Here is a 15,000-nt window from a genome sequence, read left to right as displayed (position 1 = left end):
AGGTTTGTTTATGTTTTCTACCACAAAGAGCTATTATATTTGATTTATTATTTTCAGTTCATGAAAGTATTACTATAAAACACTTTATTTTTTACTGAAAGTATTACTTTGAAACACCTAGTTTTTTACTGAAAGTATTACCATGAAGCACTAAGTTTTTTTACTGAAAGTATTACTATAATATAATGTTTTGATATAAGAAAAATAAAAGTTCCTGCAACTGAATTCATAACTTGTTATGTCAAATTACATCATCTGAAATTAATTAGATACAGCTTACTGTCCTTTCCACAGGATAAGTACTCCGAGACCAGAACCTCAGTTTAATGGTGCCCTACCAGAATCTCAAGACATTGAAAGAGCATGAAATGCCTGATTTTCCTCCAGAATCTTCAATAATAGACAATGAAAATATCATTGTTTCATAGCTTTCAGTGGTAACATACCAGACTTTTCAAGGGGTGTCATCATTGTACATTCCAATTCCTTATTATAAACAAACATTTTCAATATGTATTGATTCTTTTCTGTATTATTTATTCACATATTTCTAGTCTTTATTTCTTCCAACCTTTGTACCTGGAGGATCTCCTAACTGTGCTTCAAGAAGTGAGAAAAATCATATATAATACAGAATAATAATAATAATAATAAAAAAAAACTTATGTCACTATAATTAACCTAAGATCACCGACCAACCAAACTGTGTGCTTTTCTTACACCCTACACACTGAAATGAAACATAAAATGATACCTTGTACCCTGCATACTGAAATGAGACAATAGTGGATAGCTAGAAGAATCCTTTCTTATATGTGACATGAAAAGGTACTCACTGAATGATAGCAACATCCACTGGGTTACGGTCAGGAAGAGCAAGAACAATTCTTGGGTCGCAACTCATGACCCACCAGTTGACAACACGTTGGAAACTCTCACTGTCCACAAGCCACCAGGAGAAAGATTCTGCTTCTAGCAATAATGTTTGCAGAAGTGATGACTGGTAAAGAGAAATTTGCAATCTGTAGTGATCAGTCAGACAGAAGAAAAATATGGAAGGATATTATGATCATGACAGTCATTAAAGTAAACTTCTAAGATTTGGAAATTCCTCTCATAACACTTGATTCAGATACCCACTTTCAGTGTATTTCTTTTTCTATTTCCTACAAATTATAAACAATTAAAGAAAGGAAAAAAAGGTCATGTCAATAAATTTTGAGCTTTGTAAGATGAATTTAATAATATAAAGGTTATTTGAGATACACTTTCCTACAATACCCTTCAAATCTTACCTGTCTTACACTGGGCTCCATGGATATCCTGACCAGCAGGTTAAGTAAGCAAGTATGGAGTTTGACAGCACTTGGTGCCTCCTGGCCTTGCCTGTAAAAACAAAAAGACAAAAGTATGTAAAAAAAGTGCACAACCTATAAAATAAAATGGCAGATATGAGATGAGAAATAAAGCGACCAAAAATTGCACTAGTATACCCTTGGGCTTCTGCTGTAGAACTTGATGTTGGAGACATAGCTGACTGGACTACCTTATTCCAATTAATTTGTACAAGAACACCACCAATAAAGTTATGGCACTCTGGCAGGTACTGCTCAACAACCTGCAATCACAAATGAAAGAGAAAAGATGATACACATTAAAAAATACAGCTACTTCCAATAACATTCATCAATTAAAATACTTGCAATGACACAGAAAGACTGAGAAACTGGGGTTAAAATGAGAGTAAATAAATTGAGATGAAGCATTCACAAAAACTGCCTTTAGTAAATGACCTTAGTAAAAATAAGCGTGTCTTGGAGGGACGGGTGAAGGTGATGCCATGGCAGGGCGGAGAAGTGAGCATGGATGACCGCCAGCACATGACTCTTGACCTCCTGTGCAGCAAACATGGTACAATAGTACTCTAGGGTCAAGGACAACACACTGCTTCCTGGTGATATGGAGGATTAAAATATTTATAGCCTTTATCTTTTACAATAGTTTTTCTAGATACGTATCAAATACTTTCAAACTCGTAATGCAAATAAAAATAGATATATACATAACATAAAGGAAACATGCCTATATCATATCACTAACATTTGAAGTATACACCTTGTGGGAAAAATCAATTATTAAATGGAATCATCTTTCCTCAGATCATACAATTCTCTACATACAGACAATATATATAATCATACAGACAACTTACCTGGCAGAAGTTCATGCATAAAGCCAATAGAAGCTGCAAACATTGCTACCATGGCATCAGCTGAGCTTGTATCACTAGGGGCCCATGGGAGTAGTAAGCGTATGTCGTGAGTGAGATGACGCAACCAAGGAGAGAAAGACTGACGATCGCGTCCTCCAAGTGGTGTCACCCATCCAGCCCAGAGGCTATCCACCCCTGACCAGACTTCCCGTACGACTGGTTGTAAAGAATACTTAGCACATTTTCTCCATAACAAAAGATGATTTGCTGGCTTGTTAAGACATTTTCAAGAATGTGGATTACGTATAAACAAGATAATATTCTTGACCAAACAAAATGTTTATAAAGTATAGACTGAAATCTTATTAACTTATTTTTATAAACATTATTAAGATTTTTTTTTAAGACTTACTTTCCTCTTGTGGAGTACCGTATTTTGTGTGAAAGGCAGAGATGATGTAGGCATGTGAAATCAGCCCCAAAAAGGTGGCAATAGGTTGAGTATGAAGTCGGTACTTGGGATAGAGACCATACAAGCCAAATTCAAGACGCTGCTTCACAAAGTAATTCGAAAGCATCTTTAAGGTATCCTCCACCTGTATATAAATGTTCAAAGAGATGAAAATATGAAAAAAGAAAAAAAAGAAAGTAATAAATAAAGATAAAAAAAAATACCTGGCAAATTCCATCTTCAGTAATAGTTTACAATTTTGTTTTCCAAAATTACAATAACTACAGCAAGAAACTGGAAATATTATCTCAGTAGAAAGTTCCTATACATACCATACACGGTGACAGGATTGTCTGATGCTGTGCATACTCTTTGATTGCTTGATTTAAAGCATTTCGTTCCATTTCAGGACTAAAGGTGGTGATGCCTACAGATATCTTGTTCATCAGATCATACCAGAGGCCAGAACTTACACCTCCACAGTCTTCCTGTTGAAAAGAATTATAAGAGGTTATATTACATTCTTTGAAGCACATGAATTACATCTCTACGCAAAATTATGGTGTATATACTTATAAATAATTTCATACTCATAAGAATGTCAAAAGAAACTGTACTTACTTGTGTAGAGGCAGAAATCTGCAACATAACATTGAGTACCTCTGTGTAGTGCTCAGGAAACTTGAATGCTAGCAGGCTTCGAAGGTGGACTCGATAAAGCTTGATTGAAACAAAAACAAACTTATTTAAATATCCACAAAATCAAATTACAAAGCGCATACGGTTCAAGATTTCCATAAAGACTTAAACCTTCAAAAATGAATCTTCAATCATTCTGATTAATCCTAGAATCCAAATCTGAACCTTGACAAGAAAAGTAACCAATCAATCACTCACCTCAAGCACCATTAGAAGAGTTGGGTTTGGTCCTGGTAAGAGAGACATAAAAGCTGCAGCTATGGTGTTGATCAGTTCTGATCTGTCACTCGAATTTGGACTTGACTCTGCTAGCCATCTCTCGATGTCGAACTGAATAAAGCAAATTAATGACTTGCACTAATGTGGAATAACTGACAGGGAAGAACTACTTTTATTTTGGATTAATTACATTACACACATATTATATTATAATCACTAGTGAAGACTATTTAGTAATACATATTTTTCTTCACAGTTGATAAACTCTGCATATCTTAACACTATCTTTTGTGCAAGAGACTTTGTCTGCAATTGCACATATCAGTGGAATGTTGTGACCTAATGATTCCTCTCATACAATAGACTGTCAATGGATTCTTTTTCAATATTATGCAATCCCAGATGAATAGGGGAATTGCATGTTCACACCTCTTATACTATAAGACTGAGCTTGTTAGCCATATATCCTAGAATATGACTACCCATTATGTAAAGCAGAGAATGTAATAAATCATTACCTTTGACAGGAGCATAAAGGTGTGGTCTGGAGCTGAAGGAGCATATGGGCTGAGAGTTGAGTATAACATCAAAAAGACATGTTTTGGAGTAACATATGGGGTGAAGTGTGGAGCAAGGAGACCCCCTAGTTTTCCTCCCCATTCTAGCACTTGAGCAACAAGACTCTCCTGGCAGTCTGCATGTCCTCGGACAAATTCCTAAAAGGTCAAAGGATTATCAATATTTATGCATACCATGATATGCAATTCATCATGATGCACACAGTAAAAATCAATTGTGGCCTGTTTTCATAGAAATTAAATAAATAATGATAAAAAGTAACAAACTCAACACGAAAAATCCTATTACCATTTCTCCATACCTCAATAAGCATTACTTTCCTTACCTGTCCTAGAATGCCAGCACATGAGGAGATAAGCTGTTTGGCAGGTGGGTAGAAGCTGGTGTCATCTGATGTTAACTGAACTATGTGATAGAAAAGCTGTCTCCCATTAGCTAGTAGAAACTGCCACTTTTGCTTATTAGTATTCTTGTCTGTCCTACGGAACTCATTAACCAGGACACTGAAAGAAAAGAAAAGAAAAGAAAAGAAAAAAAGTAAGAAAAATAGAAAAGAAAAAAAGGGCTTGTGTATTCACATACAAAAATTATCATAAAATATTTCAGTTTCCAATACTTTAACAATAAGAGCGTAAAGGCCTAGGAATTCATAATAGCTGGTAAATATTAAGCTGGTACTAAAAATAGAAATATTTTCTCTACAAATTTTTTTAATGACAAGCAAAATTATGTAACATATCTCAATTAGATAGATTCATATACAAGTGGCAATGCAACAGATAATATAATGTTTTCTGCCTCACATAACATCATGATTCCAGAATTACATTCTGGACCAATTATCATACATCACTTACGTAATGATAGCTTCTAGGCTTACTGCAGCTTGACACAACTGTAATGGTGGAGGTTTCTGGCATCTCTGCAGTACTACATCATGTTGTTCACGGTTCTGGTCAATGCGTACTTTGATGCCCTCGTTTAAACGGGCTTCCGAAAACTACAACCAAATACAGATAAGGTTAAATTATTGTACTGCTCTGTTATATAACAATAATTCTAAAAACAATATTATCAATATATAATTAATCTGGTATAACTATAATCATTACAAAGGTTCAGCCACTAGAATAGAGTTTATCATTAACCAACTGCACCCGAGAGTCAAATATGCCTTGAAGGTCTGTATCCCATCAGAGTTACCCTACTTACAAATCGGGTTGATAAATGGCAGTCTAAGCTATCAGATAGAGCAATATAAATTCTGAGTTTCTAATCCAACTGGACTACAAAGGGCACTACAATATAGCACTTGTCAACAACTGATTGGGGGTGATTTGCTTGGGCAAGTTTTTGTGAGCATGACATCAACAAAGTCTATAGTCTATGTTGGAAGTCAATCTAACCTGATCCCTTCTGTTTATCATTCATGATTTGTTAATTTGACAAAACTGTTCTTCCTCCTATAATACTATATTGTCTTATTACACAACGCAGAAGAGTATGGGAATACCACACCTTTGATAAAAGGGATAACATGGCCAAGATATATCTCCAAATAGGAAAACAAATAGAAAAGTAATTGCAGTCATGGCTCTAATACATCTGTGTAAAAAAGCAAGACAATGAAAAAGAGTAATGAAGGGTAGTGTGCTCGTTTGCAGACTATGAAAATGCCCCTGCAGTCAGTGCCAAACTACAAACTGAGACCTCCCAGATTCAGACCTCACCTGCACCAAAACACACAAGGTACAATGGGTTAATTCATATATAAAATTCTAGTTTTCTAACATTAGATAAATAAACAAATAATAAATGAATAAATAATAATAAAAAACAGAATAAAAACCAGCTCACCTCCATAACAATACTTGCATGCCCACTACATTCTGGTTGCTTTCTGCCAACTTTTGGTGGTGTGCAAGCAGCAGTGAGAATTGTTTTGGTGTGTGCATTTGACCACAGCTGTGGGACCAATTCTCTATAGACACAGTCAAGAGCACACAGCTCACTGCACCAAAGATTCACAGTCTGAGAGTGTTCAACTACCAATCCTGGAGACAAAAGAAATGACAAAATTAACATATATCTATTTCATATGATTCACAATGTTTATCTAGGTATCCTAACTCTGGTGTATCTTAGATTAGCATTCACTATCTTATCAACTTTAAACATGTTAACTCATTTTCAATGCCTAATACTCGCTGTTTGGGTACTGATCTCCAGGAGACAATCACATACATGTTCAATGCTTCACTCACCTGTATACCTCTGCACCAGGTAGAGAAGAGCATCCTGGTCAATCAGAGTGCTGTCATGGATATGTGGAAGATGGAGAGGACTCATGGGTGGAATGGGAGGTGGTGGTTGTGGAGACTCATATGTAGTCAGTCGTTTGAGGATTGCTTCAGTAGGGGTTTTACGGGGAACTGTCCTCTGATCAGGATTGCTTTGTCTGCCTTGTCGATTTGGAGACGCAGAAGGAGATAGACCCACAGTGCTGCTAAAACTGGCCTTTTTGCGATACTGGTCCCAGACTCTGTGATACATTTTGACGATGAAGATTTTCAGACAACATGAAATAAAGTCTATCAACATTATATAACAATCATGCTTTAATCTGGCATGTAGTCCTCAGAGGGTAGATTACTGCAGCACCACACTGGCCCCTAATAATTCTGCTTCTCTTTAAACTGTTTTGGAGAAGACTATAACTTTGTACTAGAAAAATAAATGACACATATGTAAAACCAAATATGAAGGTAAGATAAAAACTAACCTGAGGAGTCGTCTTCCTGCCTCTTCCGTTGCATCAACATCAACAGCTTCTGGCCAGGGCTCCCAGTTAGCCTTTACAGGAGATATATTAATTATGACCTTTTGTACTAATGCATCCCTTTATTCCTAATTTTCTAATACTATCATACATCATACAGTAACAGAAATGGTGAAAGAGTAATATCTTTTAAAAGTAAATCAAAGACAGGATACAAAACAATCACACACTTACAAAAAATGAAGACAGACAAACAGACAGACAGAGAGATGACATATGCATGCTTGCACACGCACATTTACACACTTACAAACTTACACACTTACACACACACACACACAGACACACACACATATACACACACACACACACACACACACACAGACACACACACATATACACACACACACACACACAGAACTAATATGGAAAAAAAAGAAAATAAAAGAAAAACTCACCTGGAACACCTGCATTAGTTTCTTAGGAAGTAGGTTGGGTGGAAGAGCAGGAAGATAAACACCAGAATCATACAATCGACTTTCCTCTAGCCATGACTGCATAGCACGTAGAAGTTTCACTCTTTCTGCAACCTGGACAACATATTCTTGGCTTACGATTCTAATTCCTAAAATTTTCTTAAAGGTTTATAAACATTTTATTTTACACCACATTAACCCCTAAGAACAGCAAACACTCAATCTTGTCTGTCCCTACAACTGAAGACGAAGAAGAGGACGAAGGGGAAAAAGTGGAAGAAGAGGATGAAGAAGAAGAAAAAGAGGAAGAAGAAGAAGAAGAAGAAAAGAAAGAGAAATAAAGGAAAATTCACTGAGGCAATTTACAAGTGACAGCAGAGTGGAAAGTTGAAAAAGCGACTGCAGTTAACTCCTATGCTTGAATGAAAATGGCGATATATTGCCTATGAATATATTTCATCACATAAGACAATAAAACGTGTATTCATATGTATAAATAATAAATTTGGACAAATAAAACTTTAAGGGTTAATATTCTTTAGTTGTAAAGAAAGTCACTTTACTAATCTAATTTTCTGCATCACTTTGTAGCACAGCCTATTATTATTATCATGCTACTGTCTACAGCCATAGTTCTGATATATTCAAACCTATAAATTAATTAATTCCCATTCCTTTTTTAACTCTAGACTGTATTTCTTACAAACTTTAAAAAATCTAATGTCAATACTTAATATATTTCCTTAAATACTCCACTGAATAATTTTTGGATATGCAGGGATACCATTTTTACTTATTGCCAAAAGGAACTATATATCTTCCTATACCCTGACTTACACCTGGTGTCACCGAGATATACATCTATTGAAATCACTTATGACACACAAAGGATATGATCAGAAAGAACCATTTCACAAAATATTAAAATCACATTATACCTGTACATTGTGTGATGCATCTTTCTCATCCTCATCACTCTCCTTGGCCATCACAGCCTCATGGTGCTCCAAAGCAGCTGTAACTTTCTTTTTGATCTTATTGAGGAAGGACTGATTTACGAAGCCTTGATAAAAGCGGTTGATCACACTGCTGCACTCGTACTGTCTAAGTTGAGTTGCACATAAGGGATATGTCACATTATCAGTTTTATCAAATAAAAAATATACTCTTAAAATTCATGGGAATCATTATGTATCATATATGTCAAAAAACAACATAAAAAATAAATAATATTTCAGATACTTCACTAAGATTTGAATTCTTTAAAAAGTACATAGAGTGAAAAATATAAAATAAAGTTGCTTGAAAAATAGTTCCCCGTTAAAAATAGTCAGTTGCAGCACCAACAAAATACAGCAATTAACAATATAAATACCTTGGCTGTGGTGGCACTCGGGCCAGATGAAGCATGAAGTACATCTGCATAGTGATAGGGAGGGCTGGATGGTCTGCAGGGAGGTCCACCACTTGCTGGCCCCAGCGGTAAATGCTAAGCAGACTGGATGACACCTGACCCAGTCCCAATTCCTTGCTAACTTTCTGATGTTATAAATTAATAAATAAATAATACTTCAGTCATAATACAAATCATGTAAGTATGTAATCATAAAGATATGAATTAAGAAAATCATTCTAAGATTAATTATTCTTGAGCACACCCATTTCAAGCAAACCTTCATTTCCTTGATGAAAACCCTGATGCAACCTGTATAAAGCTCCTTCTGCTTTGGAAATCAATCAAAAGATACTAAATGGCACTGCCTAAGATGCATCTTATAACATAAAAAAAATCTAAACAAATGACCAAATTGATCTGTTCATTTACATTTTACTTAAAATCTATAACAATACAGAAAGAAAAAAGTCGAAGAAAGAAAATTGTAATCAATCATCACCTTGAGGGCTACTTCTAGTGTAGTCTGAGGATCAGCATAAAGTTCAAGCAACAGGTTCTTCCAAAGCCCTGAAGCCAATTCTCCCTGAGTCTCCAAAGAAAGTACAGCAATAGTGAACCAGGGAAATTGTGGTGCTGAAGATCGCACTAGTAATGAATTAGGGGCTGTTGTTCCTGATGTCAACCAAGACAGCAGACCACTAAGGCCACTACCTCCATTATGTTGATAATCTGAGTTCTGTAAGAAAGTACATTGGTTATACAATAAAGAAAAGACAAAGCTAATATAAAAGGAAAGGAGAAAACAACTATATATCTTGTTTACACATTTCAAACAAAATGAAAAAATCAAAAACAGAAAAAAGGGAAAAAAAGAAAAAAAGAAAAAAACACACCTTCATTATTTCAGAGAAACCAGAGATTGCTTCTTGCCAACACTGTGGTTGGATAAAGGCATGTTGACAGATGGTATCTAAAAGAAAGAGCACATTGCTGTCATGCACCCAGTCTGGTACTCCCACCAGCATCTGTTGCCAGAATCTGACAGCTAACAAGCCTGATGACAGACAATACCTGAGGATAAGGAGAGATGTTAATCTTTTTTTTTTAAATGTGTGTGATACTATGACATTTGTAGATCATATAATATGATGAAAAGAGTCGTTTCTGGTGAAAATATCACTGAATACAAAAATTGGATAATGACTTTCAAAAACAAACCTTGAGTAATTCTTAATGTGATGAACAATCATGGCAGCAAACAGACTCAGAACCTTTCCAGGAAAAGCAGATGTGACGAGGCTTTTGGCTAGTGTCATATATGTTTGATCTGCTGTTAAACATTTCTGAACAGCAGTCATCATCCTAGGGGTAAAGGATATATTTATATCAGTACATTTCAAACACTGTAGGTAATTAACAATGAAACTCTTTAACCTACAAAATCCATATGCTTCACTACCATCATATGGCCCAAAATACAGGTGGTCAGGAAAAGTATCCTGAGCATGGAAATAGCGTTCTCCATAGAGACAGTGCTCATCCAGTCATGGCTCATGAATATCATATTTCACCCTTGTTTCTACATGCCAAATAAGTTTAATCAACATTCAAGAGCTTTGTGCACTTATGGTGAATCTTTCTGGTTCCCGAGCCTTCAGCCAAAATGTTCATGATAGCAAGTTCACGTCACCGGCCCCACATCCAATTTTTTACATGACATGATGGTTATGTCATCCGGATTGTAGGGGTTAAAAATGTTAAATAAACTGAATGAAGGTTTATGAAATTTACCAAGAGTTATTTCATACACGATAAATATGCAAAATCCCAAGCATAAATACAAACTCAACATGGCTATACATGTAAATTCATATCACATAACAAAATGGCAAGTACAGTTCTTTCAATTAGTTAATTCTGCCATATAATCCCAATACTCACTTGGAATGTGTTGTGATGTCTTCAGGCTGGTTGAAGAACAGGGGCATGATGTGGGCCATGGCTGCAATGGCTGCTTCATACATACCTTGCATTACTAGCTCATGGATGCAGTCAATTCCGTGTTCACAGAACTGAAATGAATGGTGTAGTTATTTAACATTATCAATAAATCTATTATATTATTAATGATATACTTCTAAAATAACTGTGATTTACATGTCATTCTCTTCATGTAACAACTATTAGAGGCAATACACAAAATGTGAATGAGACTACATATATCCGTGAAAATAAATAAATACTTGGAGGTAAAATGCTACCAGCAATACAAATTACACAAAAAGGAATAGGAGCGATCATTAAAGTCACAGAGGTTGAAAAAAAATATATATATATAATTTAAATGCCTCATAAACTGTAATGCACCTGAGAAAAAGGAACAAACCTCAGGAATAGAGTGTCCCCAAGATGTCAAAAGCAGAGCAGAAAACAAGGCAAGGGGTTGCTTGTCCATCAGACCTCTTTTAACTGCATTTAAAGATGAACTGTTGGGAGGAGCAAGGTCAGAATGGTTATTATCCTTTTTTTAAGAATTAGAGAGAAACATTGCAATTTCTACTCTGATAGACTGATATCAGGATTGTTAGTAAAGAATTCTAGATAAAAATTTTTATCCTTCCTGCTAAATCAAGAATTAAAGGATACAATGAACAATAAAATAAATAGTACGTTTAACCCAAGAAACACTGCCTAACTGAAAGAAATGCTGTTGAAAAATAGATCATATAAAACATATTAACTGATATAAAAAAATTAGCTACTGGCCCCTCCCATTCTGGTAAAGATAAAAGACCATTTCATAAGCTCCCAGAAATACTAACTATAAAAGGCCCTTAGTAATTTGCCAGTTGGCAAGTTTCTCATAACTGTTGTATGTGCTGAATATCATTTTTGACTTAACACCTCTACTGCACACTTGCCCTTCTCCTTTATTTATAATAATTCTTACTTATTACCATATCTAAAAGGTCGGCAGAAAGGCAACTCGCTAGCAAAAGACTTAAAAAGAAACAAGTTTCTTCCATACTAATATTTATTTACCTTCTATATTATATTTCTTATTCTATTATTGAAGAATCTTGGTCAATTAATAGAGATAAAACAGACCTTGTTTTAGAAATATATACTTTTATACCTATTAAATACAATTTTGTCCTCTGCTTTTCATTGCTCATTACATATCTTACATATAAATCAACTTTAACCTAAAAAACATGAAAATGCAGATATTCTGATCACCTCCACACCTGAGCTCACTCGATACCCATAAATCATTATGCAATAATATATTACTACTAGTCACCTCACCCAGATACATACCCCTGAGTAATTGCAGAATTAGTAGGGTCTGGAATATCTTTCAGCATTAGAGCAGGTGAAGCTATGACAGCATGAACCCAGGGCTCAGGCTGGTCAAGCTGGTGCAGTCTAAGGCATGTGAGAATTTCCCATGACCAATCACAAAACACCTGTGTAGTAAATAGATTCCCCATCAGTTTATTAAATTGTAAATACATAACTTTCACCATATAAATTAGATTGATATAAGAGAATATTTCTAAAGATCACAGGTGACTTTACCTGCTCTACTGAAGGTGCATACATGACAGAGGTAACTTGCTTGACGCCTTCAGTTAAAAGACTGCCTTGTCGCATCTCACGAGACACCTTCAGGTGAGCTTCTAATACTGTCAGTGCAACCTGTATCAAATAAATTATAGTAATTTCCTTTGTGAAATATATCTGATCACATTACCCTAACATAGCCATCAAACAAAACTGTATTATAACAATATTTACTTCACTTGGATAAAGAGCAAGTACAACAGCCAAAATGGAACTAACCCTGCGATGTAGCTCGGGAGGCAGAAAAAGTTGTATTCCATAAGCGTTTTCGCCCCAGTTGAGCTTACTCAGAACAATTCTAGCCAGCTGGTTTTCTATACTGGCAACAGGTGTGAAGAGCAGCCAATGAGACACACATGTAATGTCATCAGCAGAAGGTTCCCATAGTTCCAGTGGAAGAGCACGGAAGAGGTAGAGAGCCATGTTTCCCACACTAGATATTTTCTCCTGTAAAAAAAAGATAAATAAAAAATAAAAAGTGAATAAATAAATAAGCAGATATTCAAATATTGTTTCCACATGCTTTCCACTTGATATAGCGCAATTACTATGTAATATGGTACATTTGTAACCAAACTTACCTGAGTGGTTGTTAGGAGGTATGAGACAGAAATGGGATGGTTTGAAGCCACAGATGACAGCAGGTCTCTACCAATCCTGCTCAGGGCTTCTCTGGTTCCTTCATTGACAAATGTTGCTTCAAAAATGTTGTTCACAATAACCTAGCAAATGAAGAACATGGCATAGCTTAGGGATAATGGTTGGAAAGCAAGATGGCAATAGAAATAACTATGTATTTACTTTTATTGAAGCAAATGTATATGGGAATTAACCAATAGAAAAAATAATAGAAGACAAAATAGAAAAAGATAAAAATATCCAAACTTCCTTCCTTACTTCAACAAAATGACTCTCTGTTGATTCACGTTCAACTGCCATGTTAGCCAATGCTGTTAGGAGGTATAAGGCTTCATTTTCCTCAATCTTCACGAGACGGTCATGAAACTGACCCCGTGTATCTGAGTGAGATACAAGTTCTGCCCAGTCACTATATGAAGCCTTTTCAGCACTTAATTTCTCACTGTTCTCAATGGATTCTTCACTCCAGCCAACATGAATCTGGTAGACAATCTTCCATAATCTGTGGTAAAAAATCATGTGGAACTAACTCATTGATTTTATCAGAATACTAAATTTCCATTCTGAAAATGAACCTTTGGTCTATTAGATTGATATATTAAAAAAATACTATATAAATTCTTGAATACTGCATATGTAAAATAAAGAGCACTGCAAAACATCTGACTTACCTTGAAAGAGACACACTTCTGTATGGAATGACAGCAAGGAACTGCCATGCACCAGATCTTGGACTACTAATAATGCTGTGAACGGCCTTTTCAAACAACTGATCATACTCTACCTGTGAGACAAACAAGTGAGGGTGAAAGTAAAAAAAATATACATATACAATTCTTTCAAATCCTAAATATATAACAAGAAATATTACTTCATAAACAAAAAATAGAGGCTACCTGTAATGATGTCCAATGTATAGATGCCTGATTCATGTCAGATATTTGTTGAGGTGATGACTGGTAAAGTAGAAGGAAATTCTGCCAGTGGTCAGTTACATACTCTACTGTGTGGCGCAGTAGTCTACAGATACGTTTCGTGGCCCCTCGATACCTCATCTTTGAGGAGAAGAAATCAAGTGTTCATCAATGTGATAAAAAACAACAACTAAAGATTTATGAGCTTAGTTAATTATTCCCAAAGCTTTTAAAGCATGAAGGTATATATTTCAAAATAACACATAAGTACATAATGTATGTCAGATGAGCAGTAGACCCACCATTGAGAATGTAGAAAGGCCCTTGCAAAACAAGTTGATTAGAATGGTAGCAAAGGCAAAGAGCTTCATGAGGCCATGGTGACTGGTGCGAGACACGTCGTATTGGAGAGAACCATCCACGTCCTCAATCATTAACATATGTTGGAAGATCTCCTTAAATGGTACTTGGTTCAACAACTGTTGAAGGGAGTGAAATAAAAAGTTAGGTGAACAGTTCAAGAAACAATCAGTAACATTATATGTAAACACACCATTCTCAAAGAAAGTCCAGATGAGACTAAGTGTAACACTGGATACCTGAACAACATCATTCTCGGTGAACATAGCCCACAGTTGTGTGGGATCTTCTTCCTCTTCCCCAGAGCTATCAACAACCACCCACACAGTATCAGAAGGCCTTTCATCTCCAGAATTTTCATCAACTGGATCCCCAGAGGGTAAGGCACTTTGCTTGAGGTGGTGGAGGAAATCCTCTCTGCTGCTTACAGGACTAAGAATTGTAGAAAGAACAGTGAGGGAGTGATCTAGGGGCCAACATCCAAGGACTCTACCAATGACGTCCGTTTCCCATGGGCCTCCAATCTATCCAAAAGAAACCAAGAGAAATAAAATAAAAGGAGAAACTATAGATAAAATTATATCAAATCAGTACAAACAATGTTCCAAAATTTTGGGAATTCCTTTAGATTCTGTTTCATGCCAATTTT

At 35.7% G+C, this 15,000-nt stretch overlaps 2 protein-coding genes across 3 annotated transcripts in view; one reads left to right on the top strand and one right to left on the bottom strand.

The window, feature by feature from the left end:
* The window catches only part of LOC113827634 (uncharacterized), a 6,341-nt gene extending 5,675 nt beyond the window's left edge, over positions 1 to 666 (top strand). Inside the window, exons 5-6 of the mRNA XM_070114231.1 lie at positions 1 to 2; positions 295 to 666. The exon at positions 1 to 2 is cut by the window's left edge and continues 116 nt beyond it. Of these exons, the coding sequence (XP_069970332.1) occupies positions 1 to 2; positions 295 to 367 (75 nt within the window). The 3' untranslated portion in view covers positions 368 to 666. The remainder of the gene's footprint in view (positions 3 to 294) is intronic.
* Epg5 (ectopic P-granules autophagy protein 5) overlaps positions 1 to 15,000 on the bottom strand; it is a 34,772-nt gene that overhangs the window by 14,495 nt on the left and 5,277 nt on the right. For both annotated transcript variants that reach the window (XM_070114226.1, XM_070114227.1), the window contains exons 3-34: positions 14,591 to 14,875; positions 14,294 to 14,470; positions 13,974 to 14,132; positions 13,749 to 13,861; positions 13,336 to 13,579; positions 13,020 to 13,160; positions 12,658 to 12,885; positions 12,394 to 12,513; positions 12,133 to 12,281; positions 11,198 to 11,297; positions 10,753 to 10,883; positions 10,030 to 10,173; positions 9,705 to 9,882; positions 9,311 to 9,547; positions 8,791 to 8,954; positions 8,354 to 8,519; positions 7,398 to 7,529; positions 6,943 to 7,013; positions 6,425 to 6,702; positions 6,018 to 6,214; positions 5,018 to 5,160; positions 4,486 to 4,663; positions 4,100 to 4,297; positions 3,561 to 3,692; positions 3,285 to 3,383; positions 2,996 to 3,151; positions 2,625 to 2,808; positions 2,213 to 2,428; positions 1,794 to 1,951; positions 1,494 to 1,618; positions 1,296 to 1,386; positions 837 to 1,000 (exon numbers count right to left, since the gene is read on the bottom strand). In XM_070114226.1, the coding sequence (XP_069970327.1) occupies positions 837 to 1,000; positions 1,296 to 1,386; positions 1,494 to 1,618; positions 1,794 to 1,951; positions 2,213 to 2,428; positions 2,625 to 2,808; positions 2,996 to 3,151; positions 3,285 to 3,383; positions 3,561 to 3,692; positions 4,100 to 4,297; positions 4,486 to 4,663; positions 5,018 to 5,160; positions 6,018 to 6,214; positions 6,425 to 6,702; positions 6,943 to 7,013; positions 7,398 to 7,529; positions 8,354 to 8,519; positions 8,791 to 8,954; positions 9,311 to 9,547; positions 9,705 to 9,882; positions 10,030 to 10,173; positions 10,753 to 10,883; positions 11,198 to 11,297; positions 12,133 to 12,281; positions 12,394 to 12,513; positions 12,658 to 12,885; positions 13,020 to 13,160; positions 13,336 to 13,579; positions 13,749 to 13,861; positions 13,974 to 14,132; positions 14,294 to 14,470; positions 14,591 to 14,875 (5,258 nt within the window). The remainder of the gene's footprint in view (positions 1 to 836; positions 1,001 to 1,295; positions 1,387 to 1,493; positions 1,619 to 1,793; positions 1,952 to 2,212; positions 2,429 to 2,624; positions 2,809 to 2,995; positions 3,152 to 3,284; positions 3,384 to 3,560; positions 3,693 to 4,099; positions 4,298 to 4,485; positions 4,664 to 5,017; positions 5,161 to 6,017; positions 6,215 to 6,424; positions 6,703 to 6,942; positions 7,014 to 7,397; positions 7,530 to 8,353; positions 8,520 to 8,790; positions 8,955 to 9,310; positions 9,548 to 9,704; positions 9,883 to 10,029; positions 10,174 to 10,752; positions 10,884 to 11,197; positions 11,298 to 12,132; positions 12,282 to 12,393; positions 12,514 to 12,657; positions 12,886 to 13,019; positions 13,161 to 13,335; positions 13,580 to 13,748; positions 13,862 to 13,973; positions 14,133 to 14,293; positions 14,471 to 14,590; positions 14,876 to 15,000) is intronic.

Source organism: Penaeus vannamei, chromosome 35, assembly GCF_042767895.1.
Source record: "Penaeus vannamei isolate JL-2024 chromosome 35, ASM4276789v1, whole genome shotgun sequence".
Taxonomy (NCBI): Eukaryota; Metazoa; Arthropoda; class Malacostraca; order Decapoda; family Penaeidae; genus Penaeus; species Penaeus vannamei.
This window is presented reverse-complemented; position numbering and strand designations above follow the sequence as displayed.